This window comes from Bos taurus, chromosome 8 (assembly GCF_002263795.3).
Source record: "Bos taurus isolate L1 Dominette 01449 registration number 42190680 breed Hereford chromosome 8, ARS-UCD2.0, whole genome shotgun sequence".
Lineage (NCBI taxonomy): Eukaryota > Metazoa > Chordata > Mammalia > Artiodactyla > Bovidae > Bos > Bos taurus.
The window spans coordinates 46018571-46041922 of record NC_037335.1 but is presented as its reverse complement, the minus strand read 5'-3'; the positions used below and the strand labels follow the sequence as shown (position 1 = coordinate 46041922).

Below are 23352 nucleotides of genomic sequence, written 5' to 3'. Positions count from 1 at the left end.
ATCCATACATGACTACTGGAAAAACCATAGCTTTGACAAGATGGACCTTTGTTGGCAAAGTAATGTCTCTGCTTTTTAGTATGCTGCCTAGGTTGGTCATAGCTTTTCTTCCAAGGAGCAAGCATCTTTTAATTTCATGGCTGCAATCACCATCTGCAGTGATTTTGGAGCCCAAAAAACTAAAGCATGTCACTGTTTCCATTGTTTCCACATCTATTTGCCATGAAGTGATGGGACCGGATGCCAATGATCTTAGTTTTCTGAAATTTGAGATAGAGAGAATAGATATGATAGTCATATTATCTATATATTTATCTATCTCTCCATCTTATCTATGTGTCTATTAATCTCTATATCTAAATAAAGATCAATGAGAGAAGCTGGAGAAGCCTTGTGGAACTATATGAGCAACTGCCAAATGATACAAAGGTTAAAGCTTGTCGTTGTTGCTCAGTCGCAATCATGTCCGACTCTTTTCAACCACATGGACAATAGCATGCCGGACTTCCCTGTACTTGACTATTTCCTGAAGTTTGCTCAAACTCATGTCCATTGGGTCAGTGATGCCATCTAACCATCTCATCTTTTCCTTTTGCTTTCAATCTTTGCCAGCATCAGAGTCTTTTCCAATTAGTCAGCTCTTCCCATCAGGTGGCCAAAGTGGAGCTTCACTTTTCAGCATCAGTCCTTCCAATGAATATTCAGGATTGATTTCCTTAAGGGTTGATTGACTGGTTTGATCTCCTTGCAATCCAAGGAACTCTCAGGAGTCTTCTCCAACACTACAATGGGAAAGCATCAACTTTTAGACCTCAGACTTCTTTATAGCCCAACTCTCACATCCAGCATGACTACTGGAAAAACAATAGCTTTGACTATGTGGACTTTTGTCAGCAAAGTGATGTCTCTGCTTTTTAATATGTAGTCTGGTGGTGGTGGTGTAGTCACTAAATCACATCCGACTCTTGCAACCCCATGGACTATAGCCTGCCAGGCTCCTCTGTCCATGGGATTCTACAAGCAACAATACTGGAGTGGGTTGCCATTTCCTTCTCCAGGGGATCTTCCTGACCCACGGATTGAATCCAGGTTTCCTGCATTGCAGGAAGAGTCTTTACCAACTGAGCTACAAAGGAAGCTCTTTGTCAAAACTCTCCTTCCAAGGAGCAAGTGTCCTTTAATTTCATTTCTTCAGTAATCATTGCAGTGATTTTGGAGCCCAAGAAAATAAAATATTTCACTTTTCCCCCTTCTATTTGGCTTCCCAGGTAGCCCAGTTGGTAAAGAATCCGCCTGTCAATGCAGAGTATGTAAGAGACATGGGTTCAATCCTTGGGTCAGAAAGATCCCCTGGAGTAGGAAACAGCAGTCCAGCAGTCTTTCCTGGGAAATCCCATGTACAGAGGAGGCTGGAGGGCTACAGTCCATGGGGTTACAGAGTCGGACATGACTCAACACACACATATTTGCCATGAAGTGATGATGGGGCCAGATGCCATGATCTTAGTTTTTGAATGCTGAATTTTAAGCCAGCTTTTTCACTCTCTTCTTTCAACCTCATCAAGAAGCTCTTTTAGTTCTTCTTCACTTTCTGCCATTAGAGTGGTATCATCTGCATACCTGAGGTTATTGATATTTTTCCCAGCAATGGTGATTCCAACTTGTGATTCATCCGGCCTGCCATTTCACATGATGTTCTCTTCATAGAAGTTAAATAAGCAGGGTTACAAAAAACACAGCCTTGATATGCTCCTTACCCAGTTTTGAACCAGTCCATTGTTCCCTGTCTGGTTCTAACTGTTGCTTCTTAACCTGTATACAGGTTTCTCAGGAGACAGGTAAGGTGATCTGGTATTCCCATATCTTAAAGAATTTTCCACAGTTTTTTTTTGATCCACACAGTCAAAGGCTTTATAGCATAGTCAATGAAGCAGAAGTAGATGTTTTCCTGGAATTCCCTTGCTTTTTCTATGATCCAATGAATGTTGGAAATTTTATCTCTGGTTCCTTTGCCTTTTCTAAATACAGCTTGTATGTCTGGAAGTTCTCAGTTCATGTACTATTGAAGCCTAGCTTGGAGGATTTTGAGTATTACCTTGCTAGCGTGTGAAATGAGTGCAATTGTGCAGTAGTTTGAACATTCTTTGGCATTGCCCTTCTTTGGGATTGGAATGAAAACTGACCTTTTCCAGTCCTGTCGTCACTGCTGAGTTTTCCAAATTTACTGGCATATTGAGTGCAACACTTTAATAGCATCATCTTTCAGGATCTGAAACAGTTAAACTGGAATTCCATCACCTCCACTAGCTGTGTTTCATAGCGATGCCTCTTCAGGCCCGCTTGGCTTCACATTCCAGGATGTGCGGGTCTAGTTGAGTGACCACACCTTCATGGTTATCTAGGTCATGAAGATCTTTTTTGTATAGTTCTTCTGTGTATTTTTGCCACCTCTTCTTGATCTCTTCTGCTTCTATTAAGTTCATACCATTTCTGTCCTTTATTGTGCCCATCTTTGCATGAAATGTTCCCTTGATATATCTAATTTTCTTGAGATCTCTAGTGTTTCCCATTCTATTGTTTTCCTCTATTTCTTTGCATTGTTCACTTAAGGCGGCTTTCTTATCTCTCCTTGCTATTCTATGGAACTCTGCATTCAGTTGCATATATCTTTTCCTTTCTCTCTTGCCTTTCAGTTCTCTTCTTTTCTCAGCTATTTAGAAAGCCTCCTCAGACAACCACTTTACCCTCTTGCATTTCTTTTTCTTTGGGATGGTTTTGGTCACAGCCTCCTGTATAATGTTACAAACCTCTGTCCATAGTTCTTCAGGCACTCTGTCTACCAGATTTAATCCCTTGAATCTATTCATCACCTCCACTGTATAGTCATAGGGAATTTGATTTAGGTCATACCCAAATGGCCTAGTGATTTTCCCTACTTTCTTCAATTCAAGCCTGAATTTTGCAATAAGAAGCTCATGATCTGAGCCATAGTCAGCTCCAAGTATTTTTGCTGATTTATAAAGAGTTTCTCCATCTTTGACTGCAAGGAATATAATCAATCTGATTTCACTGTTGACCATCTGGTGATATCCATGTGTACAGTCATCTCTTGTGTCATTGGAAGAGGGTGCTTTGCTATGACCAGTGTGCTCTCTTGACAAAACTCTGTTTGCCTTTGTCCTGCTTCATTTTGTATCTTAAGACCAAACTTGTCTGTTATTGCAGGTATCTGGACTTCCTACTTTTGCATTCCAGTCCCCTATTATGAAAAGGACATCTCTTTTTGGCATTAGTTCTAGAATATCTTGTAGCTCTTCATAGAACCATTCAACTTTAGCTTCTGTGGCATTTGTGGTTGGGGCACAGACTTGGATTATTATTGTTATGTTCAATGGTTTGTCTTGGAAATGAACTGAGATCATTCTGTCATTTTCTAGATTGTACCCAAGTACTACATTTCAGACTCTTTTGTTGACTTTGAGGGATACTTCATTTCTTCTAAAGGACTCTTTCCCATAGTAGTAGATATAATGGTCATCTGAATTAAATTCACCCATTCCTTCCCATTTTAGGAAATGTGGTCTCTTAGCACTCGGAGAATGCCATGAGACTCAGATTCAGAATTATTTGCCTATAAGCTACAAAATCATGGCCATATGTATGTTTCAGGTCAGCACACATATGTACAACACATATTGAGATCTTTCAGGTATGAATATACATCAAAGAAAGCCACCATCTCCTTCTGAACCCAAGTAAGAGAAGGCTGTTTCTGTGGTTAACTAGAAGCAGGATTTTGAAACACCTTGATGTCAATCAAAAAATATTAGGTACAATCATGTGACCTCTCTTCCTTCTTCTCCAATTCCACTCCCTCACCACTACACCTCTTTTGCAGAAGAATGTAAACCTCTCTCTCATTTCATTTCAGTCAACAGTACATAATAAGATAAACAAGAGTATTCAGCAAAGGGCCATGATTATACTCTTAGTAGACAGTGAGTCAGAACCTTAACAGAAGAAAAAAGAGAAAATTAAATAGTAGATATATTAAGATGCAGTACAAAGTGAAGTAGTACTAAAATAAAAATTATGAAGACACATTATGGACTCTGAAACATTACCTAATTAAAGTTCAACCTTAATTTTTTGGATGAAAGCTTGGCAAAACTACACTCTATTCTAGACTACAAGGCTTACACATGATTATTCAGTGTGACCAGATTTACAATGAACAACTTTTCATGCTATTACATTTTTAAAACAATAATAATAACAAAAGAACAAGAAAAAAAGAAAAAGACTATCTACACTGGAATTATGGAAGATCACAGGGACACAGAATGGAGCAGATACAAAGAGAAGGGCTTAAAAAGAAGTGGAAATGAAAGCTAATTTAGTTCAGACGGGTAATGTTTCCTACAGAAACCCCAACCTGTTCTAGATTCACTTTCTGACCCAACTACTGGTGGTTTTTGGTAAGTCACTCTTTCCCTTATCTTCTTTTTAAAGCCCCTGTTAGACATCCCTTCCTGGGAAGCAGGAAACTAAGGGTAATTCCAGGCTTTAAGGAGTTTCTTTCATGTTTCTGAGCCTAATAAAACAATAAAAGGCTCTTGATAGTGCTCAAGGTGACTCCTAGCTGAGGTGTATCTTGGTTTGGGATGATATTCAAAGTATTTATAAATCAATACACACCAAGCACTTTGGACAAGTTTTAGATGCCCCTGTCAGGCAGGTGTTAAGCTACCAGAAAGAAAATCCAGGCTCAGCCCACTGAGCCGTGAGGCACAGAAAGCCCAGTGTCTAAGGCCCATAGTATTTTAAAGTTCCCACAAAAGTGTTTTAATTTATTTTAAAATCAGAATTTTCAAAGTGACTATAACAATAATGTGAATGTACTTAGTGCCACTAAATTGTAAACTAAAAAAAGGTTAAAATGGTACTTTTATATTATATATATTTTACCATAATGAAAAATGCAAATGCCATTTTGAAAAACTAACTCTATTAAATGATATAAACTCATATTGAAGCCAGGAAATGATGCCAGTAATTTAATACCCATTAACATCTCAAGGCAGTAAGCAATGGCAGCTATTATACAGAAAATTTTGCTTAAAATAGAGTACCAAAGTCCAAAAGTATTTCTCAGGAAAAGATGAGTGTTGTATGATTTAGTTTTGTGTAATAACACCCACTGGACTTCCCTGGTGGCTGAGCAGTAAAGAATCTGCCTGCAATGCAGGAGACGCAGGTTCAATTCCTGAGTCAGGAAGATCCCCTAGAGAAGGAAATGGCAATTCACTCCAGTGAAGATCCCCTAGAGAAGGAAATGACAATTCACTTCCTGGGAAATCCCATGGCCAGAGAAGTCTGGCAGGCTACAGTCCATGGGATCACAAAAGAGATAGATACGACTTAGCATCTAAACAACAACAAAAATAACACCCATAGTATACTGATAATTTCAGGAGGGTCAGCAATAACATGATCACATAACATGGCTATAAAATACAATAGTATAGTCACAAATAATCAAAAATAGGCAAGGAGGCAGAACAGTATAAAAATATAAAAGAAAAAAGGATAGGTAATCTTTACAAAATACCAGTGAGAAATGCAGCCTAAAAATAGATCTCTTCAATAAGCCTTTCAATTAGCAAAAGAGATACTGATGTATAGAACAGTCTTTTGGACTCTGTGGGAGAGGGAGAGGGTGGGATAATTTTGGAGAATGGCATTGAAATATGTATAATATCATATATGAAACGAGTCGCCAGTCCAGGTTCGATGCACGATATTGGATGCTTGGGGCTGGTGCACTGGGACGACCCAGAGGAATGGTTTGGGGAGGGAGGAGGGAGGAGGGTTCAGGATGGGGAACACATGTATACCTGTGGCAGGTTCATTTTGATATATGGCAAAACCAATACAATATTGTAAAGTTAAATAAAATAAAATTTAAAAATAAAAAATAAAAATAAATTAACAAAAGTGAATATAATCCAACCTGGATTATATTTGCCTTTATGGCAATACAGTTGTAAAATACATTATTTAATTTTTTTTTCTTTCAGTGGAAGAAGGAGCCCATGAAAGTCCTTAGGGCCCAGGTAAGTCATAATGTACCCCTGGGTCCTGGGAGTCCAGAATGCTGGGCTACTGAGGCAGCAGGGTTCTGGAGAACACAAGGCCACAGCAAATTTCTAAATAGCACAGAAATATCAATATTTTAACAATGCTGTATCCATACCAGGGCACAGAATCCCGGTGACAGGGTAGGTCAATCCTACCATTGTTGGGAATATTTTAAACAGATACAGCCTCTTTCTTACCTACTGGGCAACACTGCTTAGGTTCCTTGTAATCAATTTGGAATGCATGCCAGCTTTAATACGTAACTCTCTAAGAGTTCCTCAGTTTTTTATCTCTGAAAGAACTGAGATATGAAACATTTTCTGGCTTAAAGCTACACATATGCCTGGAAAGATAATTCAATAGACAGCTCTCTTTAGGAAAAAGGAATGGTAATTCACACAGTAAAGACCAATCTTCTTCGTCTTCTTCTTCTTCTAAGTTGCTTCAGTCGTGTCCAACTCTGTGCAACCCCATAGACGGTAGCCCACCAGGCTCCCCCATCCAATCAGATGTACTCAAATGGCAGCTGCAGGGCTGGGAGGAGCCATGAATCTCCAAAATGCTCCCACCGAGGGACTGGTCATTTGACTCAGTCTTTGGTCCTACCTTTCTTTCCTACTATCTTGTAGGCTGACATCAACACTCATATGTAGAATCTAGCCAACACTCTCACTTACCATTTTTTCACCTTCTCAAGTCAATGGCTTAGATTCCATTATAACACCTCATTCCCATGACCACATCTTGGGATCTGTGATTCCCCCAGATTGTTCTAAATCAGAAATATCAATAAATTCCAGTACATCCCCTTCACTCACTACCTCTAATTCTTTTAGCTCTCTCACTCCTTCACTATTGCCATGCTTGTTCTTTTTTTTAATTCCCTACTCCTCAACTTCCTGAGTTTGCTAGTCCATGCCTGAAATAATTATTTTCCTTACTAATCCTAAGTGTGTTCAGTTGACTCTCCACCATTACCCTCTCCTCACTTGTCCTTTGTCTAAAAGATTCATGTACCCTACAAACATCCAGTCTTAGACCAATCTTCTGATGTAATATCTCTGTGACTTTTCCTTTATTTTGGTTCTTTGGGAGACGGATAGGAAAGATTTTAAAAGAAGGTATCTTTCATTGAAATTAAATACCCCCTTTAGGAAGTGGAATTCTGAAGAAGAAACTTGCAATTCTCTTTCTTTTCTCTCCTTAGAAATAATTTCATAGCTTCCTAATATTTTGGATTTATTAATTCATATAGGGAGATTATTTGGATTCCCTTAAGACTTCTTAGGGCTTCCCTGGTGGCTCAGACGGTAAAGTGTCTGTCTGTAATGCAGGAGACCCAGGTTCGATCCCTGGATTGGGAAGATCCCCTGGAGAAAGAAATGGCAGCCCATCCAGTATTCTTGTCTGGAAAATCCCATGGATGGTGGAGCCTGGTAGGCTACTGTCCATGGGGTCACAAAGAGTCGGACACAACTGAGCAACTTCACTTCACTTCAAGACTTCTTATAATTCCATCCTACTTTATGCAAATGTGAATTAAGCAAATGTAAGAGACAACAATATAAAAATTTATAAAGCCTCAATTCATGCATAAAATTTGAGATAATACAAATCAAAATATTTTAAGATTTCTCCAGAAACTGCATAATTGCAAAAGTGATAGACTGAGTGAATGGTGAGTTGTGTTTATGTAAAGGCCACATGGTGAGGTCTCTAGCAAGTAAAAAATATTCTCTTTATTTTGTCAGTATTTTATGAATCATATATTTTTTTATGTGAATGGTATCTTCTAAGTCTGAGTTCAGTCACTATTCTGCTATTACTTAACCATTCACTGTCATTACAATTTAAAATAGTTTTTATATTCTATAACAATGTAATGCAAGCATTATTAAATGGGGTGCTAGAAGCAGTACTGAAAACATGCTCAAAGTCAATTACTTTGACAAGAAACTTAGAAGTAAATGAACAAAACTCTAAATAAAGCCAAACAACTGCCATCACATGCTGCATGCTGTGCTGTTAATGTGGAAACAAGCAACATGAGAAATACTAGACATAATGCTGAAAAAATTAAAAGTACAAATACATAACACAGTGGCTAAAGAGTTATTCACCCAAAAAATACATCCCACATTCTTTATATTTATGCTTATGGGAAAATTAGTCCTTTGAATTTTGTGAGTTTTTAATTATGTGCCTTGCAACTTCCTTTTTTTAGAGATGGGACCAAATCCCATGCAAATAAGGAAATGAGCCTGAAACTCATTTTTAAATAATATATATTTCCTTGTGGTTCTGATTATAAACCACCATGCTTGCTACACTGAAAAATGTTGAAAAGTGTAATAATGAAGGAAATCATCTAGAATTTCAGCATTCACTAGCCAACTTTTATAGCATTTAACAGTTTCTTCAGGCTTTTTTTCCTCCATACTTTTAGATAAAAGTATGGAGGAAAAATACACATACAATTTTGTATCTTAATGATTTTCCTTGACCTTAAATAAGAAGATTTATCAAGACACTAAGAACTATCCATGGACTTTCTAAAGGGTGGAATATATAAATATATAAAATATCTCATTATGTGATTACAACCTATTTAATTAGTACTGTCAGAAAGGAAAACAAAACTTTCCTTTACACTTATAGATTCTTCTGATTAGTCTAAGAATTAAACTGACATAAGACAGATTAGCCAGAAAAAGTCTAATTTAATTTCATACATACAGGAACCTGACATACATGAGAAGGTTCAAAGACAGAAAGATAAAATGAGGTATACATGTCATCCTGAGCTAAGGAATGGGATAGAGGCCTGGGGCGTCCAAAGACAGGAATTGTCTTATTTCAAGACAATAAGAGCAGATGTTTGGCAATTAGACATTTGCCCTGCAATATAGATGCAGCAACTTAGCTAAAATTTATCTCCAGTAATAACTTTTTTTTTTTTCCTGAGAAAAATTCCCGGTTTAAATTCTTCTAGGTAGTTAAAGGAGGAGATTAGGTTATCTTAACCCACAGGGTCTTTGGCTCAAAAAAATCCTCATGCAGGAGTGAAACATTTTTTGGAGACTCATTCTGAATCCCTAGAGTACTGTACCCAATTCTAAAACATTGAGTAATTTCCAAGTTTGCCATAATAAATAATTCAGTGATGAATATCAATGGATATAAACTTTGTCCCTGGATTGAATTGTTTTTCTTGGGGAAATCCTTAGAATTATTAGATCAAATAGTGTATCAATTCATATTGAAAAATTCCTTTCCAGAAAGACAAACAATTTACAATATTTCTGGCAATAGAAAAAAAAGTAGCCATCTCACCCTAGTGTCACTCAACAGAGTATTATTATTTTAAAAAATATCACCAATTTTTCTAGCAAAAAAATGTACTGTTTTAATCCACACATTCTGTTATTTGTAGACTGGGATTTGCCCTGTATTTGTCAGTTAACTAATAATAATTATTTCCCAATTTGTGAATTGTCTTTATATGCCCTTGGCTCATTTACCTATGGTTGAACAGTTTTCCTGCCAATAAATCTGAATTCTTTATGTATTAAGCATATTAATCCATAAGCCATCATATTTGCTTTTCTAACAGCTTGATTTGTATTTTTAATAAGCAAAAATAAATAATATTATAATATAGGTGGTATCAGGAATCTTTTATTTCCATAAATGGTTATGCCACTGTTTCAAATAACTTTTTATTATTCTCATCTGTTTATACTCTCAAATAACTTTCAGAATCTTAGAGTTCTCAGATAGTAAACAAAGTCCATTCGGATTTTTTAATGTAATTATATTAAATTTATAAATTTAACTTATAATTAATTTAGTTTCCCAGTCCCCTAAACAGTAGATATTCCCTTGTACTTGAGATTTCTGTTTCAGTTACCTTTGGTGTGTATTTATTAAAAAAAAAACAAAACACCCAAAACTTAATGCCTTCAAATAACAATTTATTATTATTTTCTTGCAATCTCTTGTGGTTTGTAGTCAGATGACAACTGAAGCTTCAGTCTATGCCCACGAGGCTGGATGTCCAAGATGGTTTCATCGTTCATAAGTTAAGTATATCATTATCCCTCCTCATGGCCTCTCCCTTCAGCAGAGTAGCCTAGATTTCCTAGCCCGTGGCTCAGGGCTCCAGGAATTGGAAGCAGTCTTATTAAAGCTAGCCTAGATTTGGCATAGAGTTACTGTTGTCATGTTCTATTGCTCAAATCTGTCACCTGACAACCGTGATTCAAAAGGTGGAGGAACATTTAACTCTTGCTGGGTAAGTAGCCTGTCTACCATCTTTGGAGAGGAGCTTCCACATCTTCTTTATTGATCTTTATCTGAGAATTTTCTTCATAAAAGTACTTAAAATTTGTGTTGCTATAGCAATTTGTATGTTTTTTTCTTTTATGGATTGCTTACTAAGCAGTTATTGCTAATATGAAGGAAAAATATTATCTTTGATATATTTTATATTCAATCACCTTACTAAGTGGTCTAAACTGATTCTAAGTACTTATTATTTTAACATCCTGGTTCTCCTGAGAAGAAATCATACTATCCAAAAATAAAGATTTTTTTTCTCCTCTTTTTCAGTAGCTAAGTCTCTTATTTATTGCACCAGTTAGGACTTCTAGAACAAGACTAATAGGAAGCAGCCTTGTTTTGCTTTTGTTGTATAATGTTTTAAGTACAAGTACATGCTAGTAAAGTAATGCTCAAAATTCTTCAAGCCAGGCTTCAGCAATACGTGAACCGTGAACTTCCTGATGTTCAAGCTGGTTTTAGAAAAGGCAGAGGAACCAGACATCAAATTGCCAACATCTGCCAGACCATCGAAAAAGCAAGAGAGTTCCAGAAAAACATCTATTTCTGCTTTATTGACTATGCCAAAGCCTTTGACTGTGTGGATCACAAGAAACTGTGGAAAATTCTGAAAGAGATGGGAATACCAGACCACCTGACCTGCCTCTTGAGAAATTTGTATGCAGGTCAGGAAGCAACAGTTAGAACTGGACATGGAACAACAGACTGGTTCCAAATAGGAAAAGGAGTACGTCAAGGCTGTATATTGTCACCCTGCTTATTTAACTTCTATGCAGAGTACATCATGAGAAACGCTGGACTGGAAGAAACACAAGCTGGAATCAAGATTGCCAGGAGAAATATCAATAACCTCAGATATGCAGATGACATCAGCCTTATGGCAGAAAGTGAAGAGGAACTACAAAGTCTCTTGATGAAAGTGAAAGTGGAGAGTGAAAAAGTTGGCTTAAAGCTCAACATTCAGAAAATGAAGATCATGGCATCTGGTCCCATCACTTCATGGGAAATAGATGGGGAAACAGTGGACACAGTGTCAGACTTTATTTTTTGGGCTCCAAAATCACAGCAGATGGTGACTGCAGCCATGAAATTAAAAGACACTTACTCCTTGGAAGGAAAGTTATGACCAACCTAGATAACATATTGAAAAGCCAACTTTTTACTTTGCCAACAAAGGTCCATCTAGTCAAGGCTATGGTTTTTCCTGTGGTCATGTATGGATGTGAGAGTTGGACTGTGAAGAAGGCTAAGCGTCGAAGAATTGATGCTTTTGAACTGTGGTGTTGGAGAAGACTCTTGAGAGTCCCTTGGACTGCAAGGAGATCCAACCAGTTCATTTTGAAGGAGATCAGCCCTGGGATTTCTTTGGAAGGAATGATGCTAAAGCTGAAACTCCAGTACTTTGGCCACCTCCTGCGAAGAGTTGACTCATTGGAAAAGACTGATGCTGGGAGGGATTGGGGGCAGGAGGAGAAGGGGACGACAGAGGATGAGATGGCTGGATGGCATCACTGACTCGATGGATGTGAGTCTGGGTGAACTCCGGGTGTTAGTGATGGACAGGGAGGCCTGGCGTGCTGCAATTTATGGGGTCGCAAAGAGTCAGACACGACTGAGTGACTGAACTGAACTGATACTGAAGTTGTAAAACTAGACATATTTTATCAGCATACATATTTCCCAGGGCTAAATTAAACCACTTATTTTCATATGCTAATATAATACAAATGAATAGAAAGGTAGATTCTTATTCCAGATAAATTGCATTTATGGAGCAGGACAATAAAACAAAGATGAGGAAGAAAGTAACTAATATATTTTAGATACTGCAATATTTTCTCCCTGAAATCTATAAACTTGTTCCCAAAATAAATCATAACCATAAAATATTCCATTAACTCCCACAAATAGCTAATATCTCTAGATAAATATAAAACATCATAAATCTCAACAATTTGTCCTTTCTTCTCAAGCTTGACTATTTACACTAGATGTAAAGAATCATATTAAGCACAGAAATATTAGAATATGGCTTTTCAGCTCTGTTATACTCACAAGTGGCTGATATTCATATGGTGGAGCATATTCTTCAGCATATGTTGTCAATGTACACCTAACAAAGATAAGTCAATATCTGAGATAAGAATGACTCCAAAAGAAAAACATCTTAATTTTTTAGTAGTATGTGCTTTAAACAAAATAAAAACATTTCAAGGAAAATTGGCCTTAATAAAAATTTTAAATTTTTTAATTTCCCAGGCCTCATTTATAGTGTTAACTATCACCAGCAAGGTGCCTTCCTTCAATTACTTCCAGTATCACCTACTATTCTTCTATGCTAATGATATGCTACCAAGTCCCAAAGCTCAGGTTCATTCCAGACAAGGGTTCTCTTTTCCACTCACTTTGTACTTTTCAAATTTTTGACCCTATACCCCATGTTCTCTGCTAGTTGGCAACTGAAAAATAATACAAACCAGGTCATCTGAGATTACATAGTTTCCCCAACCTCCACTCCATGAAATACATAGAAATGCTGAGTGAAATACATCCTTCTCCCCCAAGTCTTACAAACACAGTCTAAGACTCAAAGCTGGAGTTTGAACTGCCTATCAAGGGCAGGAAACATGACCTTGGGTTCACAGAAGGCACAGAGCTAAATTGCTACTTATAATCAGGAGTTTGTAAAGGCTGTACCTCCATATGTGTGTGTGCTAAGTGTCCAACTCTATGTGACCATATATACTGTATCTCACCAGAACTAAACTGCTGCTTCTAGTCAAGAGTCTGTAAATGTTGTACCTACATATAAAAGAGACCAAAGAAACTCTAGCCATCAGACTAGGGAAACTTGCAAGAAAGTTTCTCTCTGTCTAGTACTCAGAATTGGGGAAAATTTTTTTCTCCTATGAGAAATTACTGTCCTGATTCTGTTCCTGGCAATATTATGGGATTAGATGGTCAAAGAAATTCATCTGAGAATTGCAAACCTAAAAATACCAGGAAAAAGGACATTTAAACATTTTAACATATGACTGAGCTGAAGGGAGGGTAGAGAACAAGTAGAAGAATTCAAAACTAACTAGGATGTCAACTAAGAATGGTTACTGGGTACAGATGCTAATATTTATCTGGTGCTAACCACCAATTCGGAGAAGGAGATGGCACCCCACTCCAGTACTCTTGCCTAGAAAATCCCATTGACAGAGGAGCCTGGTGGGCTGCAGTCCATGGGGTCCCAAAGAGTTGGACACAACTGAGCAACTTCACTTTCACTTTTCACTTTCATGCATTGGAGAAGGAAATGGCAACCCATTCCAGTGTTCTTGCCTGGAGAATCCCAGGGATGGGAGAGCCTGGTGGGCTGCCATCTATGGGGTCGCACAGAGCCGGACATGACTGAAGCGACTTAGCAGCAGCAACCACCAATTAATTACTGTCAGATTTTCAAGATGTGATTTCCAGAGGCGCAACATTAGCATTATCTGGGGACTTGTTAGAAATGCAAATACTTGGATGTCACGCCAAGTCCACTTAATTACAAATTCTAGGAGTGGGCCCCACAATCTTGCTTTAACAAGCCGTTTAGGTCATTGGTCCCCTATCTTTTTGGCAAGAGGGACCTACTTCGTGGAAGACAATTTTACCAGACTGGGAATGGGGGGACATGGTTTGGGGATGATTCAAGCAGATTACATTTATTGTGCACTTCATTTCTATTATTATTACATCAGCTCCACTGGAGACCATGAGGCATTAGATCCTGGATGTTGGGGACCCCTGCTCTAGGTGATTCTAAAAGTATGAGTATTGGCAATTAAAAGAACAAAAATTAGAAGTGTAACTTTCAAACCAGCAAATAGGATATTATTTAAAATTTTTAAAGAACACTCTAATAGAAAGCAGGAAAGGATAAAAAAAAATGTGAAAATTTTTTTCTGCTCAGAAGACAATTAAAATCATAAAAAACTAAACACCTTGGGTAATCACAAAGAAAGTAAAGGAATTAAACCCATCAGTGAAAATATTTTCTCAAACTTAGATTGAAAATCAAGCTGTATTATATAGCCCAACTCTATGGGGTGTTTTTTGTACTAGTATTTTTTTTTTGTTTTTTTGGTTTTCAAGTATAGTTATCTATAATATTATATTAGTTTTAGGTACAGCATAGTTATTCCGTATTCTTATAGATTATACTTCATTAACAGTTATAACAAAATAATGGCTATAATTCTCTGTGTTGTACAATCTATATTTGAGCTTGTTTATTTTATACATAGTGGTTTTGTATATCATACTCCAATCTTCCTTTCCTCCTTTCCTTCTCCCCATTGGTAGCCCACTAGCTTGTTTTCTATGGGTCTGTTTCTGTTTTCCTATATACATTTGTTTGTTTTATTATTTTTTTACATTACACAGATAAGTGATAACATACAGTATGTCTTTTTCCGTCTGACTTTTCTCACTAGGCCTAATATTCTCTAGGTCCACCCATGATGCTGCAAATGGCAGGATGACATTCTTTGTATGGCTGAGTAAAATATATCATTGTATATATATACCACTGTATATATATATATATACCACATCTTTATTCATGTGTTCAAGGACACTTTGGTTGCTTCCATATCCTAGCAATTGTAAACAGTGCTGCTCTGAACATTACAGTATTTGTATCTTTTCAAATTAGTGTTCCATTTTTTTTCTGGAAATATACTCAGGAGTGTAATTGCTGGATCATAAGGTAGTTCTATTTTTAGTTTTTGAGAAAACTTCATACTGTTTTCCACAGAGTCTGTGCCTTACATTCCCAAGAGTGTGCAGGGGTTCCGTTTTTTCCACATCACACCCACATTTGTTATTTGTGTTCTTTTTTAATGATAGCTGTTCTGATAGGTGTAGGGTGATATCTCATTTTTCTTTTGATTCAGTCAGTTCAGTTCAGTTCAGTCACTCAGTCATGTCTGACTCTTTGAAACCCCATGAACTGCAGCACACCAGACCTCCCTGTCCATCACCAACACCCAGAGTCTACCCAAAACCATGTCCATTGAGTTGATGATGCCATCCAACCATCTCATCCTCTGTCGTCCCCTTCTCCTCCTGCCCTCAATCTTTCCCAGCATGAGAGTCTTTTCAAATGAGTCAGCTCTTCGCATCAGGTGGCCAAAGTATTGGAGTTTCAGCTTTAACATCAGTCCTTCCAAAGAACACCCAGGACTGATCTCCTTTAAGATGGACTGGTTGGATCTCCTTGCTGTCCAAGGGACTCTCAAGCGTCTTCTCCAACACCACAGTTCAAAAGCATCAATTCTTTGGCACTCAGCTTTCTTTATAGTCCAACTTTCACATCCATAACATGACTACTGGAAAAACCATAGCCTTGACTAGACGGACCTTTGTTGGCAAAGTAATGCCTCCACTTTTTAATATGCTGTCTAGGTTGGTCATAACTTTCCTTCCAAGAAGCAAGCATCTTTTAATTTCATGGCTCCAATCACCATCTAGAGTGATTTTGGAACCCCCAAATATAGTCAGCCACTGTTTCCACTGTGTCCCCATCTATTTGCCATGAAGTGATGGGACCAGATGCCATGATCTTAGTTTTCTGAATGTTGAGCTTTAAGCCAACTTTTCACTCTCCTCTTTCACTTTCATCAAGAGGCTCTTTAGTTCTTCTTCACTTTCTGCCATTAAGAGTGGTGTCATCTGCATATCTGAGGTTATTGATATTTCTCCCAGCAAACTTCATTCCAGCTTGTGCATCCTCGAGCTCAGCGTTTCTCATGATGTACTCTGCATATAAGTTAAATAAGCAGGGTAACAATATACAGCTTTGACATACTCCTTTTCCTATTTGGAACCAGTCTGTTGTTCCATGTCCAGTTCTAACTGTTGCTTCCTGACCTGCATACAGGTTTCTCAAGAGGCAGGTCAGGTGGTCTGGTATTCCCATCTCTTTCAGAATTTTCCAGTTTATTGTGATCCACACAGTCAAAGGCTTTGGCATAGTCAATAAAGCAGAAATAGATGTTTTTCTGGAACTCTCTTGCTTTTTCGATGATCCAGCAGATGTTGGCAATTTGATGTCTGGTTCCTCTGCCTTTTCTAAAACCAGCTTGAACATCTGGAAGTTTATGGTTCACGTATTGCTGAAGCCTGCCTTGGAAAATTTTGAGCATTACTTTACTAGTGTGTGAGATGAGTGCAATTGTGCAGTAGTTTGAGTGTTCTTTGGCATTGCCTTTCTTTGGGATTGAAACGAAAACTGACCCTTTCCAGTCCTGTGGCTGCTGTTGAGTTTTCCAAATTTGCTGGCATATTGAGTGCAACACTTTCACAGCATCATCTTTCAGGATTTCAAATAGCTCAACTGGAATTCCATCCCCTCTACTAGCTTTGTTCATAGTGATGCTTCCTCAGGCCCACTTGACCTCACCTTCCAGAATGTCTGGCTCGAGGTGAGTGATCACACCATTGTGATTATCTTGGTCATGAAGATCTTTTTGTACAGTTCTTCTGTGTATTCTTGCCACTTCTTGATATCTTCTGCTTCTGTTAGGTCCATACCATTTCTGTCCTTTATCAAGCCCATCTTTGCATGAAATGTTCCCTTAGTATCTCTAATTTTCTTGAAGAGATCTCTAGACTTTCCCATTCTATTGTTTTTCTCTATTTCTTTGCACTGATCACTGAGGAAGGCTTTCTTATCTCTTCTTGCTATTCTTTGGAACTCTGCATTCAAATGGGTATATCTTTCCTTTTCTCCTTTGCTTTTCACTTCCCTTCTTTTCACAGATATTTGTAAGGCCTCCTCAGACAGTCATTTTGGTTTTTTGCATTTCTTTTTCTTGGGGATGGTCTTGACCTGTCTCCTGTACAATGTCACATACCTCCATCCACAGTTCATCAGGGACTCGGTCTATCAGATCTAGTCCTTTAAATCTATTTCTCACTTCCATTGTATAGTCATAGGAATTTGATTTAGGTCATACCTGAATGGTCTAGTGGTTTTCTCCACTTTCTTCAATTTCAGTCTGAATTTGGCAATAGGGAGTTCATGATCTGAGCCACAGTCAGCTCCCAGTCTTGTTTTTGCTGACTGTATAGAGCTTCTCCATCTTTGGCTGCAAAGAATATAATCTATCTGATTTCAGTGTCGACCATCTGGTGATGTCCATGTGTAGAGTCTTCTCTTGTGTTGTTGGAAGAGGGTGTTTTCTATGATGAGTGTATTCTTTTGGCAGAACTCTATTAGCCTTTGCCCTGCTTCATTCCTTATTCCAAGGCCAAATTTGCCTGTTACTCCAGGTGTTTCTTGACTTCCTACTTTTGCATTCCAGTCCCCTATAATGAAAAGGACATCTTTTTTGGGTGTTAGTTCTAGAAGGTCTTGTAGGTCTTCATAGTACCGTTCAACTTCAGCTTCTTCAGCGTTACTGGTCAGGGCATAGACTTGGATTACCATGATATTGAATGGTTTGCCTTGGAAATGAAGAGAGATCATTGTGTTGTTTTTGAGTTGCATCCAAATACTGCATTTTGGACTCTTTTGTTGACCATGATGGCTACTCCATTTCTTCTAAGGGATTCCTGCCCACAGTAGTAGATATAATGGTCATCTGAGTTAAATTCATCCATTCCAGTCCATCTTAGTTCACGGATCCCTAGAATGTCGATGTTCACTCTTGCCATCTCCTGTTTGACCACTTCCAATTTGCCTTGATTCATGGACATAACATCCAGGTTCCTATTCAATATTGCTCTTTACAGCATTGAACCCTGCTTCCATCACCAGTCCCATTACAACTAGGTGTTGTTTTTGCTTTGGCTCCATCCCTTTGTTCTCTCTAGAGTTATTTCTTCACTGATCTCCAGTAGCATATTGGACACCTACCGACCTGGGGAGTTCATCTTTAAGTGTCCTATCTTTTTGCCTTTTCATACTGTTCATGGGGTTCGCAAGGCAAGAACACTGAAGTGTTTTGCCATCCCCTTCTCCAGTGGACCACTTAATGTTTTGATTTGCGTTTCTCAAATAATTAACAATACTGAGCAGCTTTTCATGTGCCTCTTAGCCATCTGTGTGTCTTCCTCAGAAATATGTCTATTCAGGTCTTCTGCCCAATTTTTAATGGGGTTGTTCGTTTTTTTATATTGAGTTATATGAGCTATTTATATATTTTGGATATTAACCCCCTGTTGATCACAGCATTTGAAAATATTTTCTCCTATTCAATAGGTTATCTTTTCATTTTGTCAGTGGTTTCATTCGCCATGCAAAAGCCTTTAAGTTTTATTTGTTATCCTATTTGTTTATTTTTGTTTTTATTTATTTTGCTTTAGGAGACAGACTCCAAAAAGCACTGCTATGATTTATGTCAAAGAGTGTTCTGCTTATGTTTTCCTCTAGGAGCTTTATGGTATCTGGTCTTACATTCAGGTCTTTAATCCATTTATAATTTATTTTTTGAACATGGTTTTAGAGAATGTTCTAATTTCATTCTTTTACATGTAGCTCTCCAGTTTTTATGTCCAGCACTATTTATTGAAGGGAGTGTCTTTTCTCCACTGTATATTCTTGCCTACTTTGTCATAGATTATTTGACCATGGATGCATGGGTTTATTTCTAGACTCTCTAGTCTGTCTCATTAATCTATGTATCTGGTTTTATGCCGGTACCATGTTCTTTTGATTACTGTAGCTTTTTCGTAGATTCTGAAGTCAGCAAGAATGATACCTTCAGCCTTGTTATTTTTTCTGACGATCACGTTGGAAATTTTTTGCCACACATTAACACGCAGTAGTCTTTTGTGGTTCCATATAAATTTTAGGATTATTTGTTCTAGTTCCATGAAAACTGTCATGAGTATTTTAACAGGGATTGCATTAATTGCTTTCTTTGAAAAGTATGGCCATTTTAACAATATTAATTTTCTAATCCATGAACATGGGATATCTTTCCATTTTAAAATATCATCTCTAATTTCCTTTATATATTTTAAATATCTTCAATTTAAATTTATAAAAATATAAATCAATATTTTATAGTTTTCAGAGTATAGGTATTTCACCTCCTTGGTTAAGTTTGTTCCTAGGTATTTTATAATTTCTTATTCAATTTTAAATAAGCCCCCTCCCTTTTTTCTTTCTCTTTCTGAAAGCTCATTATTAGTGATTAATAATATACAGATTTATGTATATTAATCTTGTATCTTACAACTTTACTGAATTGATTTATTAGTTCTAATAGTTTTTTTTGGAGATTTTAGGGTTTTCTATATGCAGTATCAGGGCTTCCCTGTTAGCTCAGATGATAAAGCATCTACCTGCAATGAGGGAGACCTGGATTTGATCCCTGGGTTGGGAAGATGCCCTGGAGAAGGAAATGGCAGCCCACTCCAGTACTCTTGCCCGGAAAATTCTGTGGATGGAGGAGCCTGGTAGGCTATAGTCCATGGGATCCCAAATAGTTGGACATGACTGAGCAAATTCACTGGTTCACTGGATACACAGTATCATGTCATCTGCCAATAGAAACAATTTTACTTCTTCCCTTCCACCTTGGATGCCTTTTATTCCCTTTTCTTATATGACTACTGTGGCTAGGACTTCCAATACCATGTAAATAGAAGTGGCAAGACTGGGCATCCTTGTCTTGTTCCAGACTCTTGGCATATATTGGTGCATGAGCTGTGGTAAACTAGCCATGGTCACAGTACTGTTCTGGGCTATCTCTGAGGCATTGCTTGAGTTAGCACTAACAATGGCCATTGTGCCTCCACTGAGAACCAAGTCATTTTTGTATCCCATGGCCAAGCTTTTTCCCTGGTCTTGGCAGTCCTAGATCTCTGTGATGTGAAGTAAGTGAGGCTAGAGCATTTGCTCACCTCAGGCTGGGGCACATGCCAAAGTGTTTCCAGGAAACCCAGCAACCAGTAGAGCAGTCTTCAATTGACGTCTGATCTGCCTCAGAATCCAGGCTTCACATAACCCTTCTATTAGTCTCAGCAGTCCTCCAGCCAGCCAAGGGGGCTCATCTCTCCTTTTCTGGGCCCTAGGACTGGGGTACCTGATGTGTGACTTGAACCATTCAGTCTCTGGGGCATGTCTCCACTCATGCAATCTTTTTCTTCTGGGTCCCCTCCCAGGGGCACAGATTCCAGGTTGACTGCTTTTCTTTCCTCTCTACTTAATTACATGTGTACTTTTGTTATAGTCTTGGTTGAACAGAGGTCTTTCTTCCAGTTTCTAGTTAGCTTACAGTGAGAATTTTTCCACGTGTAGATGTATTTTTTAATGTGTTCATGGGGGGAAGTGAGTTCCATGTCCTCCTACTCTATATCTTGGTTGATCTTCTCCCCAACTCTATGCTTTTTACACCTAAAATAAAATTATTTTCCAAAAAATGTTTGAAAATAAAAGGATATTAAAAATATATATTCAGCAAATATTAACCAAAAGCAACTGTTCTTATTAATATCATATGTAATTGATATTGAATCAAAAATTATTAGTTATAAAGATCATTACTTACTGATTAAAGGAATAAGTCACTAAAGAAGACATAATAATCCCAAATCAATAAACCTAACAACACAGAGAATATGTAAGACAAAAAATGACAGAATCACTAGGATAAAATGACTAATTCATGGTTATACAGGAAGAATGAACCACATGCCTAGAACTTGGGTTCCTTAAACCTATATCTACATACATCTTCCAATACCGTATAGATTAACAGCAAACAAAATCATGTAAGTATTGATGCATAGAGTGTAACAGAGGCTAGAAAAGACTACAAACTTCTGTTTACACAGAGGTGGGAGACCAATCCAGAATCAGTAGAAGCAGATCCAGAGCCCATTTAGGAGCAAAATCAGGCAAGGATTACATGGAAAAGGAGAAAGAGAAATACTGAGAACAAGCTGGGAAAATGCTGAAAACAAGCCTGAGACTAGAGGATTTGAACATCGGCTTTCGAAGAAAAAGACTTGGAAATTATGAAAGACCACAATAGCAGTCTTGGGAAGGCACTGCCTCTAGAAAACTAACAAGGTAAAGAAAAATAAGAAATTAAGCCCACAAGTTAAGGGTCCTAGAACCACCACTCTTTCATAAAAGATGCCATTAATGAAATAAAGCTCATTTCACTGATTCAACAGAAGAGGGCACTCCTGAACCAAGATATTGAGGAAACTGCCCAACTTTCATTCCCTCTTTGTACAATTACATGGTTGCTACTATTCCAAGAAATCTCAATATATTTAAATAGCAAAAGGCAACATTACTATAAGAAGAAAACAATAAGTGAAAATCAAAACTAAACTGATGAAAATCCTCCCAAGAAATATTTTCCCAAATAGTCACAGAAGCTCTCCATCAACATTTGTATTCAATGATGTACTAAAGATTCTGGCAGATACAGTAAAACAAGAAAACGAAGCACAAATATACTAATGTGAATGGAAGAACAATATTCTCATTTTCCAACAGATGATAAGGTTGTATGTTAGACTACCCAAAAGAATCTACAAATCATAAAAATAGGCAACTTTCAGGGAGGTTGTTAGATATAAGATCAATATACAAAAATATAACAGCCATACACCAATAACAAGAAATTAGAAAGTGTAATTAGTGGTAAAATCCCACTTATAATTGCAATAAAATCTCTGAGCTTCCTATAGGAATACAACAGAAGATTGACATTTATGCAGAAAATGTATAAAAAAATCAAAAGGACATAAAGAACTGATTTATAATGGATGGTTCAACATATGTTACATATGTGTATGTGTATATATATAATTTCTAAAAGGTTTAATGTTTGATATTTTATATATAGGTCTTGATTAAATTTTCATTTAAAACTTCTATTGCTCAAAAGACAGTATAAACAGTTATAAGACTAGGAGTTATTATAATATAAAATTAACTAAAGCAAGATTAGCCCATATTTTATAAATTCTTACAAATCAATAAAAGACAACATCTCATAAAAATGGGTTTTTTAAATAACCAGTCAATTTATACTAGAAAAATCAGAATGACTAATGAAATTTTAAAATGAATTAAAACTTAAAATTCAGACAAATTTAGTGATTAGTGAAATGCAAAGTAAAACTACAAGATATAACATGTTATATCCATTAGATTGGTAAAAACTAAAATTTTTCTAAATGTTGATAAAAATCTGAAAGAATGAAGATATTAGTACACTATTGGTGGCAATATTTTTACAAAATTGAAGATGCACACATCTTTTTTTTTAATGAAAATACATTAACACTTTATTTTTTTTTTAATTTTATTTTTAACCTTTACAATATTGTATTAGTTTTGCCAAATATCGAAATGAATCCGCCACAGGTATACCTGTGTTCCCCATCCTGAACCCTCCTCCCTCCTCCCTCCCCATACCCTCCCTCTGGGTCGTCCCAGTGCACCAGCCCCAAGCATCCAGTATCGTGCATCGAACCTGGACTGGTGACTCGTTTCATACATGAGTATAAAGAAATCCTTGCATATATATTGAAGGAGACATATGTACATGTATACAGATATTCAATGAAGCCTTATTTGCAATAATAAAAACTTGAAAACTATCTAATGGGTCCATCAACAGGGTGGATATATTGGATAACTAGATAAATCATTTTTCAAAAAAATTGTAGAGCAAATTTGATTAAAAATATTAACTTACATTGTAACCAGATAATGAGTTGATGAGTGTTTGAAAGTATTTTATTTGGAAATATTCCATCTTAAAAAGTTTAAGTGTGAATAGATGACTATAAATAAACTAATTCTCCTACTTTATTCTCACCTGATGTTATGACTCAAATATGATTATCATTCAAATA

The 23352-nt window shown here is 37.1% G+C and overlaps 1 protein-coding gene and 1 non-coding gene across 5 annotated transcripts in view; one reads left to right on the top strand and one right to left on the bottom strand.

Annotated features, from left to right (window-relative positions):
* Positions 1–23352, bottom strand: part of CFAP95 (cilia and flagella associated protein 95) — a 158884-nt gene that overhangs the window by 11488 nt on the left and 124044 nt on the right. For 3 of the 4 annotated variants that reach the window (XM_059889246.1, NM_001079625.2, XM_024995947.2), the window contains 1 exon segment: positions 12538–12595. The exons of the other annotated variant lie outside the window; for it this stretch is intronic. In XM_059889246.1, coding sequence (XP_059745229.1) covers positions 12538–12595 — 58 coding nt within the window. 4 annotated transcript variants of the gene reach the window in all.
* On the top strand, positions 7434–7505 carry TRNAY-GUA (transfer RNA tyrosine (anticodon GUA)). The gene has a single exon. It is a non-coding gene; the product is annotated as a tRNA-Tyr (tRNA).